We start from the raw sequence: 18,554 nt of genomic DNA on the forward strand, positions 1-18,554 counted from the left end.
GGTGATGTCTACACAGGTGTGGGGAAAAGCTGTGACTTGTAAATGTATGGGTAATTAATGTAAAGTATATTGGGGTAATGAAAGCTTGTGGGAGAATTTGACGGGGGTCATTCAGGGGCAGGTTACAGCTTGTATACTCCCTTGGGACGGACCCTCGGCCGCTTGAAGTGCGTGTGCATGAGGTGGACTTATTCACTATCAAGGGTCTCGGGCAGCAGGAGGGGGAGTCTATACCAGATATCACGTCACCCTGGATGAACCCACATGCCTTGATTGATGGCATTGCAGTAACCTGGGCCCATCATTTTGATAACGCCACAGATGAAAACAACAACTGGCTGATGGAATGCGTCTGTTTCTCTTTCAGTTTTTACATTTTGTGAAAGCGCTAACCGTTCCCAGGGCACTGAGGCGCTGCACAAACAGGTTTACCAGTCCAGATCGTTGCATGTATATGGAACCTGCTCGCTTTATAAACCATGATCGCCAGGCGCTTTAGTTCAGTGGTGGAATTGATGCAAACCATCTGTCAGCTCGACTATGAAGCAAATAAAATGACAATGCAACAGTGGACGATATACAACTGTAAAATACATTGCAGCTCAACCCAGCTTTCGCCACTGTTTCCTGGAAGGAGGGGTGGGGAGCGCACAGACATGAACAAGAGGCAAGAATTTCACCAAAACCAGACAAAACCTGCAAGTGTATATATCTTTTTGATGAATAGATCTGTGGGTTGTCCGGGGTTACCGGGTTCACAGAGCAGAGACGTTAACTCAATCTGTCATCCTTCCGAAGTCGATAACACGGATTTCATTGACTTTCGTAATAACAAATCACTTTATTTTAAGCACTCACACAACACTAGTCAAGGTGTGGGAATAGTTACTTCTAGTATCTTTGACTTGCGAGGAGGATCTGTGCCTGGGTCGTTGAGGGGTCCCTGCCTGAGCCAAACGTTGGTGTGGAGGGGTGTGCCTCTATAAGGAGTGTCGGAAGTAGTTCCAGAAGCTCCAGTGTTCAATGTAGGTGGCCCCCCTTATGCCAGAGTTTGCAGATGAGGGTCCTACCTGGTGCAGGGGTTCTTGAGGAATATTCTATCTGTGCAAGGGGTTCTCATGTGTCTGAGGCTGGCAAATGATAAGTAAGGGAGGGCCCTGTATGTGCCAGAGGGTGACTGAAAAATGTCTAACGACGATGCCAGAGGTTAGCAAAGATATTTATGCGTGCAAGGGGCTGGTGAAGGGAATCCTCGTGCCCTTGCGTGAGGGTTGGACTAGTCCGATCTGTGCCAGGGCTAGTATATAGAGTGAACACTGTTGCGGACTCGGAGGAGGTCGATCATGGATTCATGGGGTAAGTCATGAGGGGGTGACACTATGAGTTTTCTGCACTGGGTGACACCAACCCTAGTGACGCCCCTGACTCCTGCAAGGTTATTTTGGGGTTGGCGCCGAACCTTCCTCACCCCTGCTGCTTGTCAGCGCCTTCAGCTCCCTCGTCGCCATTTGAACTTAAATATTGTACTCTACCCCGCACCATTCGAACTTCAGTCCCCAGCACATAACTGTAGTACTGCCCCTGTGCCTGCTTCTGTCAGCGTGGACTCACCCCGCATGGCTGTCCATCACTGACTGGTTCTGTCGCCCTCTTTTCACTTTATTACTGTACTTCTCTGCCTGTTACTATTATAGTGGCGTTTCCCTAAACCTGCTGTTCACCCGTGACTGCTTCTATCACCCTCACATTACTGCAGTGCTGTCAAATCCTTCCTGCCTGCTTCTATCAGAGTAACCTTATCTCGCTCTTTGCTGGCCATCCCTGATTGCCTCCATCACCCTAACATTACTAGAGTGCTGTAATTCCCTGCCTGCTTTTATCCTCCCTGCGGCCTCACCCCCTTTGTGCTGTCCATCTCCAACTGCTTCCACCACCCCATCCTCACTGTTGGCTGTCCTTAGATGCCTGCTGGTATCACTGTGGACTCATTCCACTTTCTGATGTTCATCCGTGACTGATTTGAACACACTTGTCCTTTCCTGCCTGCTAAAATCACAATGGCCTGATTTAGAACGGTCCCTGCTTGCCCAGTTATCATCGTACGCTCTCCAAACACTGTACTGTCAACCCCTTTGTGAAACTTATTTTTGTGCCTGTGTAAAGTGCTCTAAACTCCTCGGGCGGGTTGGCGCTATATAAAACTGCAAAAACCATGTCTGCTATCGCCTTCACATTACTGCAGTCATCATTCCATTCCTGCTTCTATCACCATGGCCTCACCCCACTCTCTGCTGTCCATCTCTGGCTACTTCTGTCACCCTCACTTCACTGCAATACTGTACTTTAGTGCCTGCTTCAAGGACCTTGGCCTCCTCCAACTTTTGGCTGTCTGACCCTGACTGCTACTATCACTCTCACATTACTGAAGTGCTGTCACACCCTTCCTGTTTCTGTCAACATTGCCTGCTTCTAATACCGTGGCCCCACCTCATTCTTGGCGGATCATCCCTCACTGCTTCTATCACCCTCACATTACTACAGTGCTGTCCTTCCGTGCCTGCTTTGTATCACCTCCTTGCAGTGCTATCCTTCTGTGCCTTTTCTATCACCTCTTTGCAGTGCTGCCCTTTCGTGCCTGCTTCTATCACCTCCTTGCAGTTCTATCCTTCCATGCCTGCTTCTATTACCGTGGCTCCACCCCAGTATTAACTATTCATCGCTCACTGCTTCTATCACCCCCACATTACTGCAGTGCTATCCTTCCAAGCCTGCTTCTATTACCGTGGCCCGACCCACTCTTGGCGGTTCATCCCTGACTGTTTCTATCCCTCTCACCTCGTTGCACTGCTCTCCTTCCATGCCTGCTTCTATTACCCTGGCCAGGGCCGGTCCTAGGACTTGTGGGGCCCTGGGCGAAAGGGAAGATGTGAGGCCCCTCTAATTTGCTTGTGACATCACAAGGTGTTAGGTGGGTAAACATTGTTTACCACAAAGTTTTTACAACGCGGTACCTTTACCACGCATCCCTTACAACGCAAGTCGTTACCACGACTTGCGCTGGAGGGCGCTAAAGGATTACAAATATTAAATTTACTATCCCAACACCTTCCCTAGGGTCCACGGGGACTGGTGTTAGAATAGTAAATTAAACTATTCGAAATCCGCACCCCCAACGCAAGTCGTGGTAACGACTTGCGTTGTAAGGGATGCGTGGTAAAGGGATGCGTTGTGACAGTACGCGTTGTACCGTCATACATCCGTTAGGTGTGGTTAGGACCAGCATACATGCTCCTTACTATATATCATGATCCAAAAGTTCTATGAAAAGATCTCCGGTAAAGCGCCCCCTTGTGGGTGCCCATTGGGCAATGCAGTGCTGACCTGAAATGGAGCTTGCCCGATGATGAAGCATGACACGCTTACAGGTTTGTGAGGGCACTTGATCCTATTGCAGCATATCCCCGCAGGGTACCAGTGTATCTGGGGTCTGAACCACAATCCAAATTAGACCCGTCCAACTGGTGATTATCTGCATTTGACAGCCTTCTGCAGCTTGAGAGAGGCTTGTGTGAAGTCCTGCTAAAAATGTTTGCTTCCTTCGGCCCTTAGAAGTCGATGGAATTTGGATGTTTTAAAGTTTGTGTTGTTTTTGCTGAGGTTGTCAGCCTTGATTTCTCTTCGGCTTCCTTCCTCCTTAATTAGGTGTACTTTTTTAGCATTAGGCCGTATCTCTGCCTCTAAATAAATAAATATATAAAATAGTGCATAACTACAGCTTATGTCACCAATTAATATTTTCTAGCAATTTGGGCATCTTTTTACTCATTGAAAGCCTTTACTTCCAGGCACATGTCGCCATGTGGATTACTGGGCCTTCTATGATTATCACCCTTTTTGGGGAACAGGCACACATCATTCCCTATCACTGTGGCTAAGCTGGGATTACCTTATTATAATTACAGTTTGTGAGTCTCCCTCTCACATACCCTCACCCATCTCACCCTCTGGTGCTGCATCCCATAAAGTAAGCTGTACCTCATTGGCCAAGCAGGACATAAAAAACATTACACATAAGCTCAAAACACCACAACACCCTTCCAACCACACACATGTTGTAGCTTGGTATCTATGTTGGTAAGTGCTTCAGCGCCTCACACATGGATAGTAAGCACTAAACAAATGCTACAATACCATACAATATGTTAATTGGACACATCGAAGTAAGACACTTGAAAAGCTAAAATCCCATTCAAATGAATTAGAAATGCTTCCAAACTGCTGCTGTGGATTACACAGCATTGAATGTTAATCTAAAAGGCTGCTTGGTGGGGTAACGTAATGTCTTTTGTAATCAGTGTGCAACCTGGAGCAGGCTAGCTGACATAAGGTTGTCATGGAAGTTCAGACCTCTCATCTTTCTTGTAGAATTTCAGAAGTGTACCTATTTAATTACTCACTTAACTGGCTGTCTAGCCTACGATTAACGTATCCTTAATCTTGGTAACAGTAATGTATGCTTTTCGCAACTCTACAAATTACGTTTCTCAAGGATAAACCTTTGAAAAGGAAAGCTCCAAATTGCTGCCATCTTGCTTATGTACCAAAACCAAACTCTGAAGATGGGGATTAAGAAATGAGTTAGTGAGCTTCATTCCCATACTATGGCTGCACCTTTACATGCGAGGACAATAGGAACCCCTTGCACAATGTCTATCTTCTTTCTGATCTCTCCGTAAAGTGGATTTGTACTCAGTACGTTCAACAAACATGGCTAAATACTTGCCTGGCCTTTATCATTGTGTGTTGTCGCTAATAATTGGGGCCTAGGATTAGATAGTAAATCTGTTGACAAACAAAGCCTGGAGAGGAGTTAAGTAAAGATCTCAGTTTGTTCACAGTTGATAGCATAATAGTTTTGTGGGTTGCACCCTGGCTGTATAACTGCAGATCAGTAGTTTTAATCTATGCAAGACACAATCGTTCTTCCAGGGTCCATTATCTGAGCGTCATTAAATAATATAATAGTAAATCCGTAGAAAAAGTGGAATGAAACACCTTTATATGTACGTGATAATTCAAATGACAGCTAAAAATACCTTTGCCACACCACCACATAGGTATTGTGCGTTTCACCACTAAGTTAATATCCAATGTGTTGTGTCCCTCTTTTCATGCTAAATATTTTAGGCAAAGGCTCAGAATAACATCACCATTAACAAGCATTGGCAAAGCCAATCGGTCTTGCCTAGAACAAATATTGGCTTTGGCAATCTTGAGTTGCCGTGTTGTACACCAGTGTGGCTGTTTTTCAGCATGGTTAAAAGTTAGTGGCATGGAGTGTCCTTGAGTGAAATGATAGGAATAGAGTGTAATTGACTGTATTTTTTAGAGTAGTAGTTGTAGAGTGTAATAGGGGGAGTACAGTGTCATAAGTTGAGTAGAGCGGAGTAGAGTTTAGTCGTTCAGTGTCAGAGTGTCGTAGAGTGCAGTGTCATCAAGTTCAGAGTCATAGAGTGGAGTGCTGTATATTGGAGTAGGGTGGAATGGGTGGAGTGGGTTGTGTGGACTGAGGTAGTGAGTGGATTGAAGTAGATTGGGGTGGATTGGGTTGAATTGGGATAGAGCGAGTTGGAGCGAGTAGAGTGACTGGGACTGGGTAGGTGGGGTGGATTGGATTGGAGTGGTATGGATTGAAATGGGGTGAGGTGGATTGGAGTAGGTTCTGTTAGATTGGTTTGGGGTGGGGTGGGGTGGATTGGAGTGTGGGGGGCCGGGGTAACTGAGTGGGGTGGTCTGAACTGGGGCGGGTGGATTGGATTTGGGTAGAGTTGGGTGGATGGGAGTAAAGTGGGGTGGATTGAACTGCAGTGGAGAGGGTGGACTGAATGTGGTAGATTATACTGAAGTGGGGTGGATTAAAATGGGAAGGGAGGACTGGATTGGGGTGGGGTGGATTGGAGTGGAGAAGAGTGAACATGAGTGGGGTGGGGTGGACTAGAGTGGGGTATAATGTAGTGAGGTGGGGTGGAATGGGTTGTGTTGAATTGGATTGGGGTGGGGTGGGGTGGATTTGAGTGGAGTAGATTGAATTGCAGTGGGGTGGATTTTTATTGAGTGAGGTGGCTTGGATTGAGGTGAATTGGATTGTGGTCGGGTGAGGTGGATCGGATTGAATTGGGGTGGTTTGGATTGGAGTGGGGTAGATTGGATTTGGGTGGATTGGATTGAAGTTGGGTGGATTGGATTGAAGTTGGGTGGATTGGATTGAAGTTGGGTGGATTGGATTTAAGTTGGGTGGATTGGATTGGAGTGGGTTCGATTGGATAGGGGTGAGGTGGATTGGATTGGAGAGGGATGGAACTGAGTGGGGCAGATTGTTTTGGATTGGAGAGGAGCAGACATGAGTGGGGCAGACAGGAGTGGTGCAGATTGGAGTGGGGCAGATAGTTTTGCATTGGAGTGTGGCAGATTGTTTTGGATTGGAGTGGCGCTGATTGGATTGGAGCACATGGTTTTGGATTGGAGTGGGGCAGATTGTTTTAGGTTGAAGTAGGTCAGATTGTTTTGGATTGGAGTGTGGCAGATTGTTTTGGATTGGAGTGGGGCAGATTGTTTTGGATTGAATTGGGGCAGATTGGCATGCGGAGATTGGAGTGGGGCAGATTGGAGTGTGGGGGGCCGGGGTAACTGAGTGGGGTGGTCTGAACTGGGGCGGGTGGATTGGATTTGGGTAGAGTTGGGTGGATGGGAGTAAAGTGGGGTGGATTGAACTGCAGTGGAGAGGGTGGACTGAATGTGGTAGATTATACTGAAGTGGGGTGGATTAAAATGGGAAGGGAGGACTGGATTGGGGTGGGGTGGATTGGAGTGGAGAAGAGTGAACATGAGTGGGGTGGGGTGGACTAGAGTGGGGTATAATGTAGTGAGGTGGGGTGGAATGGGTTGTGTTGAATTGGATTGGGGTGGGGTGGGGTGGATTTGAGTGGAGTAGATTGAATTGCAGTGGGGTGGATTTTTATTGAGTGAGGTGGCTTGGATTGAGGTGAATTGGATTGTGGTCGGGTGAGGTGGATCGGATTGAATTGGGGTGGTTTGGATTGGAGTGGGGTAGATTGGATTTGGGTGGATTGGATTGAAGTTGGGTGGATTGGATTGAAGTTGGGTGGATTGGATTGAAGTTGGGTGGATTGGATTTAAGTTGGGTGGATTGGATTGGAGTGGGTTCGATTGGATAGGGGTGAGGTGGATTGGATTGGAGAGGGATGGAACTGAGTGGGGCAGATTGTTTTGGATTGGAGAGGAGCAGACATGAGTGGGGCAGACAGGAGTGGTGCAGATTGGAGTGGGGCAGATAGTTTTGCATTGGTGCTGATTGGAGTGTGGCAGATTGTTTTGGATTGGAGTGGCGCTGATTGGATTGGAGCACATGGTTTTGGATTGGAGTGGGGCAGATTGTTTTAGGTTGAAGTAGGTCAGATTGTTTTGGATTGGAGTGTGGCAGATTGTTTTGGATTGGAGTGGGGCAGATTGTTTTGGATTGAATTGGGGCAGATTGGCATGCGGAGATTGGAGTGGGGCAGATTGGAGTGCGGAGATTGGAGTGGGGCAGACTGTTTTGGGTTGGAGCGGGCTAGATTGTTTTGCATTGGAGTGTGGCAGATTGTTTTGGATTGGAGTGGCCAGATTGGAATGTGGAGATTGAAGGGTGGCAGATTGGAGTCCGGAGATTGGAGTGGGGCAGATTGGAGTGCGGTGATTGGAGTGGGGCAGATTGTTTTGGATTGAATTGGGGCAGATTGTTTTGGATTGAAGTGGGGCAGATTGGTGTGTGGGGTGAGAGGATTGGAGTGTGGTGGAGTGGTGTGGTTTGGAATGGTCTAGGGTGGATTGGATTAAGTAGGGTGGATTGGTGTCGGGTGATGTGGGATGGATTGGCGTGGATTAGAGTGGGACCGATTGGAGGTGTACTGAACTATTATGTGTTAATGCATTTTTCAGAAAAAAACACATAAGAAAGAAACCTTGTCAATTTGCAATAATATTTGAGAACAGCGTACACAAGCAAAAACAAAAAAAAACATTCGTGAAAAGTAAGAAAAGAAGATTAGGAAAAATAAAAGAAACTTAACTATAGAAAATAAATATTTGCAACTTTGTTTGTCCTGCTGGGCACGTTTTTACCAGTCTCACGTCATCTGTTTGCAGGACACTAAAAATTCAACAGAATAAAAAAGTACCTCAATCACATTGGGAGCAGCGAACATGCACTGATTAAGTTGAATCACTCAGTGCCTGGTACTGCTCTACAGAGAGTAAAGGAAGTGATGTTAGATCTGCCTTGACCAATTATGAGGCTGTAAAGAAGAGTATCACGCAAATCAACATGTGGTAAGCAACGGGCAGGTTCCAAGCCCTTTTATGCATACAACAGTGTCTTGCAAGCAAGACGCATGCAGTAGCGCATGCTCTTGCAGGCATAACCCTACAAAAGGGTCAAAGTAGCACTAAAAGATTTTCAACAATCACGTGCGCAGCCGCATTTTGCAATCGTCAGAGATCAAAAGGTAGAGCTAAAAAAGAGGGATGTTTAAGGACCTTGCTGCTTTTCTGAGGAACTGATTGGGGACAAGGGCCTACGGATAAAGGGTGCTCTGCCGGGAGTAATTAATCGGAATGCATTTATTCCTTTGCACATTACACTGAATAGGTTTTTCAATGTCTTTGAACTTATAATATCAATGAAGTTGCTTGTCATTTCTACATCTGAATAGGCAGACAAGATGTTTTCATGGTTATTAGCTGACAGCGTGTCACACTCTTTCACAACGAGAAACCTTGTCCAGCTACAGTACTTCCCTTCTGCCTTCTACCCCACAACACCCCACCCCACCTTCCCTGCTAAACAAGATCCAGGTGCAGCACAAACATGGGCTGTCAAAATAGTATCTATGAAATCCCCTACAAGTAATTAAATGAACAAGAAATTCACTGCCACTCTGACATAAGTGAGGGGCTCAAAGTGTGTCACAAAGCAGTAAATCTGCTTTATTCACGATAAGAGTGGCCACGGAGCTTCCTGCTGGGGAAATTGGGTGGTAATCCATTTGCACGCACTTAGCTGCATTTACTAGACAACCCTCTAGGTTTATGACTGGTGGCCTAGACTGGGAAGCAAACATGCTAGTCTCTCTAGGAAATAAAAATGAATGATTTAACAATAGTGCTGCGAGGCCAAGGACAGGGCCCCCCTGTCCTGGGTCTCCAAGCACAAAATAATGGCTACAAAGTCCTGCCATGGGGGGGGGGCCACATCTGGACCTTGCAGCCTGGTGGAGAGCTGCGAGGCCCCCCTGCCCTGAACTTCGCAGCAATAGAGAATGGCCCAAGTCCCAGTTAAAGGGGCCCCACGCCTAACCTTGCAGCCTGATTCAGTGCTTTGAGGCCCAGGGGATAAGGACCACCTCCTCTGTACATCAAAGCAGTAGTGAGACACTTTGCTGAGCACTGTCTTACTGTGGCAGTCTGAGTTAGATGCTCCCCCCTCCCCTCATCAACATCTCCTTACTTGCTAATGTCTGGCTCATTGTGGAAACAAAAGGGCCTTCTGTCGCCTGGAGACGAAATACAAAAGGGCCAAAGGGCAGACAAGTACTTCACAACAGGTTTTTAACAGAGGTGCTGCCCCGCACTTGTTCCGGAATGCTGAGGTAACTACTGGCCTTGCTGCTTTCACGTCCTCTACCCCTTGTTGATCCTCCCCCCACCTTTCATACCCAGGAATGCCACCATGCCCTGAACAGCGAGGTCAAGGCACCTCGCTTATGAATACATTAGCAAGGTGATCGGGTTGGGGAGGGGGCCTCGGGGAGGAGGAGGGCTGCCTGTGAAAGTGTGGTATTTCCCACGAAACGGGGGCCCCATGTTATTGTGCCGAGCGCGAGGCCCTGGGCGGCTGCCCACACTGCCCATGCCTAGCGCCGGCCCTGACCCTGGCCACACCCCACCCCACTCTTGGCGGTTCATCCCTGACTGCTTCTATCACGCTCACATTACTGCAGTGCTATCCTTCCATGCCTGCTTCTATTACTGTCGCCCCACCCCAGTCTTAGCGGTTCTTCCCTCACTGCTTCTATCACCCTCACATTACTGCAGTGCTATCCTTCCATAGTGGCGGCACATTATAAAGCGCGCGGGGGCTGGGGTTACCACGGACACCAGAGGTCTCTTCATACGAATGGAGGGGTTTAACCAGTGTTTTAAGTGGGATCCAGAGGGGGGCTGTGGGTGGAGTCTGTTAAAGGGGCGTGGTAAAAAAAATGGTGGGAGCCACGGCCAACTGCCGATTAGGTCAAGGGAGCCACAGGTCCAAAAAGTTTGGGAACTACTGCCCTAAGGTGTGAACCACACCTCGGCTTGACGGCCGCGCACAGACGCGGGGGCCAGGCGGAGGAGGAGACATCTGCGGCGCCATGGATCTGCGTGAGCAGCAGCAGGTGGCGCATTTATTTAATACATTATACATGGAATTCTGTCAGCGTTATGCGCACAGCAGCACATAGCATTAATTATGCAGCAGATTTAGCTGCTACTGACTCGGGTCGCGGACCGTCACCAGGGCCAGGGATAGGTCCAATTCCAAACCGGCCCCCTGGCACAAAACCGCCCCCCCCCCCCCCCCCTGGCACAAAACCGCCCCGCCCCATCCAGCCTATCGGGGGATTGCCGGGTGCCCGGACTTACCAGTCTGGCCTTGCCCTGGACTTATGCCATGAAAATGTTATATGACATTCCATATTACATTTTTGTTGGGGCGAAGTGGGGATTGATTCCCTATGCACCATACTGTTTATAGGTGATATGGTCATTATATATAATAAAAACTCAATAAAGAGCTATTTAGAAAAAACTAGGAAGTACAGGCTGATGTAGTATAAATATACTCATAGTGCCTGTTATTCCCCAAGGGCATGTGAGCCTGTGTCCTGAGGGGTGACATCAGGTGGAGGTGTGGTCATGCCCCCAAAGTGGGATTCCTGCACTTGCATTTTGCCTGGCTTTATAGTCCCAGACAGTCTTTAAAGACATTTCTCACATGATTAGTCAGACACTCCTGCCCAACCGCTTGATGGCCCTGCTGTGGTACATGAGGGATGTTCCAACTGGGGCTCGAGAACCTAACACAATTTCTCTACTGTTAGCAAAACAGCCTTGGGGATGTTCCAGGGGCAAGGCCTGAGCCAATCAGCACAAGTCTGGCTATAGAGTGCGCAATGACAAAATGGATGTCTATGTAAAACTACTTCCACAGGCAGCAAGACAAGTGGCAGAATGCAAAATGGTGTCCTGCCCCACCACAGAATGTGATGAGGGGCCCTTGAGTCTGCCCTATATCACAGATATTCAGTGGTCTTGAGTTCAGTGGGGTCCCCCTCTGTAGTGAGCCATCTAGCTACTGCAATACAATGTATTCACCACACAGCCTTCGGGCCTGGGTGTGGCCTGGAAGCTATAAATAAACGAGTCAAAAATCTCTCGTTTTTGTCGTTGCTCATGAAGAGCCGTGTGAGGTGCGGTGCGGCACCATGTCGGAGTGCGGGTGTGCTCTGGCTGTCAAGGGGAGATGTCTCCTCCCATCCTGTGGTACGCGCGAGCAGGCAACCGCGTGTAGGAGGGGCGACGAGAAGGAAAGGTGGGTGAGGAGGCTCGGAACCATCTGCAGTGCGAAGAGCGGCCCATGCAGAAGGCCACGTGAACACAAGAGGCCTTGGAAGGAGGGATCCATAAGTGCTTGTGCACCAAAGAGGGCTTCCTCGCTGCTCCCAACAGAGGGAAAGGAGACCAGTTTTCCTACACACCCAGGGGGAACAATAATAGAACTGAGAGAAAAATGAAGATATACAACAGCAAAAGAAAATAAGCAACAGTAAGCACAGGAAAAGGCAACAATACGCACAGGCAAAGCCAAATCCCCAAAGAAGAAGTCTAGAGTGTAACAAAGCATATCACAGGGGACAAACAATAAGTGCAGTGGAAAAAAGGGCAGATCAAGCGCCGGAAGTTGAAGAAGGACCCCAATAGAGTAGGGATTAAGGTGGTTTGGCGAGAAAGGAGGACCTGTCCAATTCCCAACGATAAAACAAAAGTCAGGAGGTCATGTCTGTGCAGGAAGGAGATGGTGCCAGTGGCAGTGTCAGAGGATTGGTGGAATATCATGTGCACTCCACGTTAGCGGGGCTGCCCCTATTTATTGAGCTGACAGACCCGGCTGCCCCTCGTTAGAGGAAATGGATCAGACGCCTGAAAACTATTTTCTGGCGGTGTGAGAAACAAATGGGGTGGTCAAGCGCTCTGTGATGCTCCACATGGGTGGAGATGAGTTATACAAACTATTTCAAGACCTGCCCAACACTGGACACCAGAATGACTATGAGGCAACTGTGGCTGCGCTCAACTGGCATTTCGATCTGCAGCTAAACCCTGATTTCGAACACTTCGAGTTGCATCAGGTGAAACAACAGGAGGGAGAGATGGTGGACATGTTCTTTGCCCGACTCCGGTGATTGGCGAGCTCGTGCACAGGGAAAGATAAACAGCTGGGAATAAGGGCCCAGTTCATACAAGGATGCAGGTCATCTGATCTGAGGAAATTAATCCTACAGCAACCCAGCATCTCATTGGATGAGATACTGATCTTGGGAAGATCGCACGAGCTGGTGGATGTCAGAGCAGGAGAAATGGTGTCGGCGCTGGCACTGCGATCTTCAGAGACACCTCCGTCGCACCTTGTGATGATCAAGGAGGAGATGCTGGACTCTGTCCATAAAGGAGTTGGACGAAGCAAAGGGTATCCTAATGCCCGCCAGGGTAGACATGGTTGCCACAACTGCGGAATGGAGAACCACCCACCAAGGGTCTCTCCTGCATCTGGAAAATTGTGCCTGAAGTGTGGCAAGATGGGCCATTTTGCCAAAGTGTGCATGAGTACGGCGAAAGCGCCAGGAACAGGGAGATGTGAGAAAAGTTTGGAGACAGTCAAACTGGTGACAAGGGGAGCAGAAGGGGCAGTAGACTTGGACGCCCTGTGCCAGAGGTTTTAGGTCATGGATGGCGATGATGATGTTGACATATTTGTGATATCATTCACGGGGCGGTGCAACAAGAAGAAGAGGCCCCCACCAATGTGTCAGATTATAATCGGGGACAGCCAAGTGACCGCCCTCATTGACACAGGAGCATCTGTGAACGTCCTGGATGCCAGTCATTACAATCACCTCTGTCCTCGAAAACAGTTGACGCCCACAAAGGCGAGAATATTCATGTATGGGGTGACACCCTCATTCCTTTGCAAGGAGTGATTGAGGTGGTTGTCCGACCCGACGAAATCTCAGCAAGCACAAAGTTCCACATTACCGAGGATAGTGCTCGGACATTACTGGAATGCAATTCAGTGGAAGACCTTGGATTAGTCATGTTTGTGCAACAGCTTCACAAGTCACACGCAGCGGACATCATGGTGGAGTTTTCAGAACTCTCTGAGGGTCTGTGGTGCCTTAAAGGTGTGAAGGTTAAACTACACATCAACAAAGCGGTCAAACTGGTGGCGTTGTGCCACAGGAGAGTGTCATTCTACCTGTGCCCGCTGGTAAAAGTGGAGTTGGAGAAGCTCGAGAAGGCCAGCGTCATTGAGAAAGTGTTGAGGCCGACGTGTTGGGTATCCCTGTTGGTCATCGCTCCCAAACCCAAACAACCGGGAACAATCAGGTTGTGTGTGGATATGCAGCTTCCCAGCAAGGCCATCAAGAGGGAGAGGCACATCACACCTACCATCGATGACATCAATGTGGCGAGGTGGTTTTCGAAGGTGGACCTCAACACCGGTTACCACCAATTGGTGTTGGATGAAGCCAGCTTCTATATCACAACCTTTTCAACCCATGTAGGACTACACAGGTTCAATTGTTTTAGCTTTGGAGTATCTTCAGTAGCATAAGTATTCCAAGACGCCACTCGTAATGCTTTTTCCGGACTGACAGGGGTTATCAATGTGAGTGGTAAATGTGTTAATATACTCATAGACATTGGAGGAACACCATGAGAGGCTGGGAGTGACGCTAAAGCGAATGGTGGAACAAGGCCTGACTCTGCATAGGGTCAAGTGGAAGTTCTACTCGGCGGAAGTGAAATTCTTTGGCTATAGATTCTCCAAAGATGGTCTTCAGGTAGACCCCGCCAAGGCTGAGGCCATCCGTGCAGCCACCATTCCCAAAACTCGATGGAAATTAGGAGTTTTCTGGGGATGGCTAACTATTGCGGAAGATTCATTACGTACCTGACGACCATTGCAGAACCGCTGAGGGCACTTACAAAAAAAGACACCAAATGGGTGTGGACAAGTGCAGCATCACAGGTCTTTCATGAGGTAAAGGGTGCACTCCTGAAAAGAACAACGGTAGCCTACTTCAAGCCCAGGAGCCCCACAGAGCTTATTATGGCCACCAGCCCCGTAGGACTGGAAGCTGTACCCCTACAACAAATGGACCGCCAAGAATGGGTACACATTGCATATGCCAGCAAGGCACTGACGGCCGTGGAGACAAGATACGCGCACGTCGAAAGAGAAGCACTAGCAATCAGGTGGGCTTGCCAAAATTTTGACATCAATCTATGTGGGCACAAGTTTCGAGTGATCACTGACCACAAGCTGTTGGTTTAGCTATTTGGAGGAACAGCAAGGCATGAGCCCCCAAAGATTGAAAGATGGGCTGTCCAGCTCCAGCAATATGATTTCGAGGGGGTCTGTTGGCTTGGAGATAACAATCCAGCTGACTATTTGTCATGACAACTCACGGAGGCTGACCCTCAATGTCAGCGGAAGGTCGATGGAGGCACAGAGAGCTTTGCGAAGCAAATAATGGAGCTGGTGTGACCAAAGGCACTATCGTTGGAGGATCTAGTGGAGGCCACCAGAGAGGACAGTTGTCTGACAGATGTCAAGGAGGCATTGCTAGGACATAACTGGAATAACTTCCTGGATAGCTTGAAGAGACTGACGGATGAAGAGAGAGAGAGACAAGAACATATTTATAGAGATACCAGGAGGAGCTCAGTGAAATTGAAGAAGGTCTACTATTAAGAGGAACACAGATCATGGTACCCCAGAAACTGTGGAGAAGGATAGTGGAACAGGCGCACCATGGGCACCAGGGGATAGCTAAAACCAAGGCGAGACTGTGAGTCAAAGTGTGGTTCCTTGGGGTCAACAAGATGATCGAAGAAATCGTGAGAGGGTGCCACTCCTGCCTGATAACGGGAGGCGAACCTCTTGTGCATCCAGCTATAATGGAAGAGGCCAGCACCCAACCGTGGGCCATTGTCAGCATGGACTTTGGAAAGTTTCCTGATGGGCGTGCCGCACTGGTAATGATGGATAGCTATTCAAAGTTCCCAGTAGTGGACGTTGTATCCTCCACAGCTTTTGAGTGCATTCAGCCGGTTAAGGAAAATACCTTTGCCATGCTAGGGTTGCCAGAAGAAATCCAAACGGACAATGGGTCACCATTCCCAGGAGCAGAATTTCAGGAGTTATGCACCATCGCAACATCAAGCATTGAAAAGTATCCCCCCCCCCCCAGTGGCCATAAGCTAATGGGGAGGCCGAAAGATTCCTGCAGACCCTTAATAGGATGCTGAGGATTGGTGTTGACCAGCAGGTCGAGATGGAAGGATGTTTGCATCAATCCCTGAGGCATACGGGCAGATAGCCCACTGCACGAAAGGGTGCTCACCGAGTGAACTTATGATGAGGAGAGCGGTGAAGGATATTGTGCCAGTGAGTGAGCAGTGGCAGCCAGGGACAATGAATCAAGACTGGCTCAAACTAAGAGTAAGACAAATAATGAGCGAGCCAGCCGACGTCGAAGAGCACGGAGGGTGGAACTGAACATGGAAGACCAGGTGGTTGTAAGAAACAGATATCCCGGCTCAAAGTACAGGACACCGTTTGAGCATGACATTTTGGTGGTCGTTGGTGTAGGAGGGCCCATGGTCACTGCCCGGAGGGGAGATCGACAACTGTCGAGGAATGTGTCACGGTTTAAGAAAGTCTTGTTGGTGGAGGAGGTGACTGGGAGTGAACTGCCAGAGACCTCATCGTCAGAGCCCCTGACAGAAAATGAGGAAGTGGAAAGACATCCACCAACAAGGTAAGAGATGGAGATGAGGCATACAGAAAATGAAGAAGGGAGAGAGTAGGGTATGGAAGCGAGAGATAATGAGAAGAGTGAGGATACATCTCAGCGTGGCCACCCTTATTGGCTGAGAGAAAGCCTCCAACAACAGAGACTATGTTTGCTAAAATACGTGATGATAACAAAGACTGCAAATTGACTCATGTTTTACTGTTTTATATTTTTGTTAGTTTCTCTTTATTAAAGGTTATGAGGGATGTAGTGAGCCATCCGGCCACTGCAATTCAATGTATTCACATCCCAGCCTGCCGGCCCGGGCGCGGACCAGAGGCTATAAATAAACGGGTCGGCAATCGCTCGTGGTTGTTGTCGCCACCAAAGATAGTGACAGTGTCAGTGTATCTTTTCCCTTTACGTGGCATAGGCCCAGCCCTAAGTACCCCCAAAAACACCCCTCTACACCCCTCAAGTGTTGGGGGCACTCTGCATCGCAGGGACTGCAGGGGTTTATGTTATGCCCCTGAGAAAGATTTAAGCTGCTGGATCAGTGCAATCCTTCCTAATAGACCGAGTCGGGAAGCAGAAATGTTAGGTGGAGACTAAGGGGCCAATTCCGATCTGGGTCGGAAAGCACTCTGACCGAGACGGATCCGGGGTGTTTTCTGACCGATCTGTACTCCTGCAGTCCGACCCAGCGAGTATGATGCGGCCGTATGCTATCGGACTCGGTTCGGTCGGACTCCCATAGAAGTCAATGGGAGCCGGTCGTACGACGCGTACATGGGCTCCCATTGACTGAATGGGTATGTCGCGGACAAGTGCGCTCCTTACACTGGGTACGCATCGGTGCCATCCGCACCATACATGCCTGTGTTGGGGAGACCCATGGGTCTCCCCCTGTGTCCGAGTCATAAGGCTGCGGGTAAAAGGGGGTCCGACGCGGACCCCCAAAGTCCAACACCTGGAGCTATTGCGAGCCGGACGCTCCGACTCGATCCGGCTGTCCGAATCGAACATCGTACTAGCTTGTTAGTGAAACATTTCCATTGCGCGTCACGGTTTGCTTGTGACCGAGTCGTACGAAGCGCTTCGGACCAGGAAACGATTCGGACGGAGATTCTGCGATTGTTCGCATCGTACTTCGACGTCCGGACCCGTGTACGACTCTGACAGAAATTCAGCCTCCGAATCGGATCCGCTAATGCCGAACCCGATTCGGTGCCCTTCCAACCGAGATCGGAATCGGCCCCTGAGTGTTGGAATTTGCAGAATTAAATGTTCTTAACAGCTAAACTCGAGAGCCAGAAGAAAAGGTACAAAAATCCTAAACTCAAGAGTACGTGTGAGGAGGAGGGAGATTGGCAGAAAATTATTTAAGAAGCAGTGTGCATCGGGTGCCAACCTGAATAGATGTAATAATTTGCTGTATAGCCGTTAGATTCACTTAGGCGTGGCTCATTCAGTACATTGACGTAAATGTTACAAAACCAAGTGCCACATTGTACCATATCATTTTACCTTTCACTCACCGTTATACTATATGAAATTCCACGTATACTGTAGGATTACAATTTCTGTTATGTTTCATTGGTTTTTTATAAACAATACAATTAAATTCATAGATAAAAAAATAATTGTCAAACAACATTAACAAAAAGTAAAGTGCATGTACTCCCCAAGTAGCAAAGTGTGTGTTGGAAGAGTGTTCCCTGCGTCCTTGAGTGCTTCAGTCACGCGATGGCAGTGGCATCTGCAATTTAGAGCTTAGCTCTGTAAGGAAACAGGCACAGGCGAGGACTACGCCCTAAATAAATAGTTTACCAATTGTGCAGTTTAAGCCTCTCAATCCAGGACGGTACACTTCTGAAATGCAACCAGTTTACTTTTAATCAGGATAAGAGCAGATTAAAGGTAGGAATTCATAAAGAGAGACAGTCTTATCCTGAAAAAATATATATATATATATTAAAATCACATTGGCAAGCCGTCGAGACACACAAGGGCAGTGGCAACTATGGTACTGTCTGTTGTTAATGTAAAATCATTCTGAATTGTAATGTTCTGCACTTCATCTAATAAGTAATGCTTTCTCTCGACAGCCTCCCGATGTTTACCGTGCTCAGGAAGTTTAGCATTCCCATGACGTTAATTCTGGAAGCTATCATTATCAGGTGAATGTCATGATCAATGTTGGTTTTATTCTTAGTTACTGTCAAGTGCACGTGGATGCCATTCTGTTATTGTGGTTCTTTGACATCAGGTTACAAAAGGCAAACATGCTTTCGTTATCTACATTGCTCTAACATTTGGACTAGTGTAGATTGAACCAGTGCAGATTTTTATCATGCAGGTGTCAATTTGTATTGC

General features: G+C 48.2%; 1 protein-coding gene across 1 annotated transcript in view; it reads left to right on the plus strand.

Annotated features, from left to right (window-relative positions):
- SLC35D2 (solute carrier family 35 member D2) overlaps window positions 1-18,554 on the plus strand; it is a 374,942-nt gene that overhangs the window by 253,263 nt on the left and 103,125 nt on the right. Inside the window, exon 5 of the mRNA XM_086961173.1 lies at window positions 18,287-18,358. Within this exon, the coding sequence (XP_086817299.1) occupies window positions 18,287-18,358 (72 nt within the window). The remainder of the gene's footprint in view (window positions 1-18,286; window positions 18,359-18,554) is intronic.

Source organism: Lissotriton vulgaris, chromosome 3_1 (genome assembly GCF_964263255.1).
Source record: "Lissotriton vulgaris chromosome 3_1, aLisVul1.2, whole genome shotgun sequence".
Classification (NCBI taxonomy): domain Eukaryota; kingdom Metazoa; phylum Chordata; class Amphibia; order Caudata; family Salamandridae; genus Lissotriton; species Lissotriton vulgaris.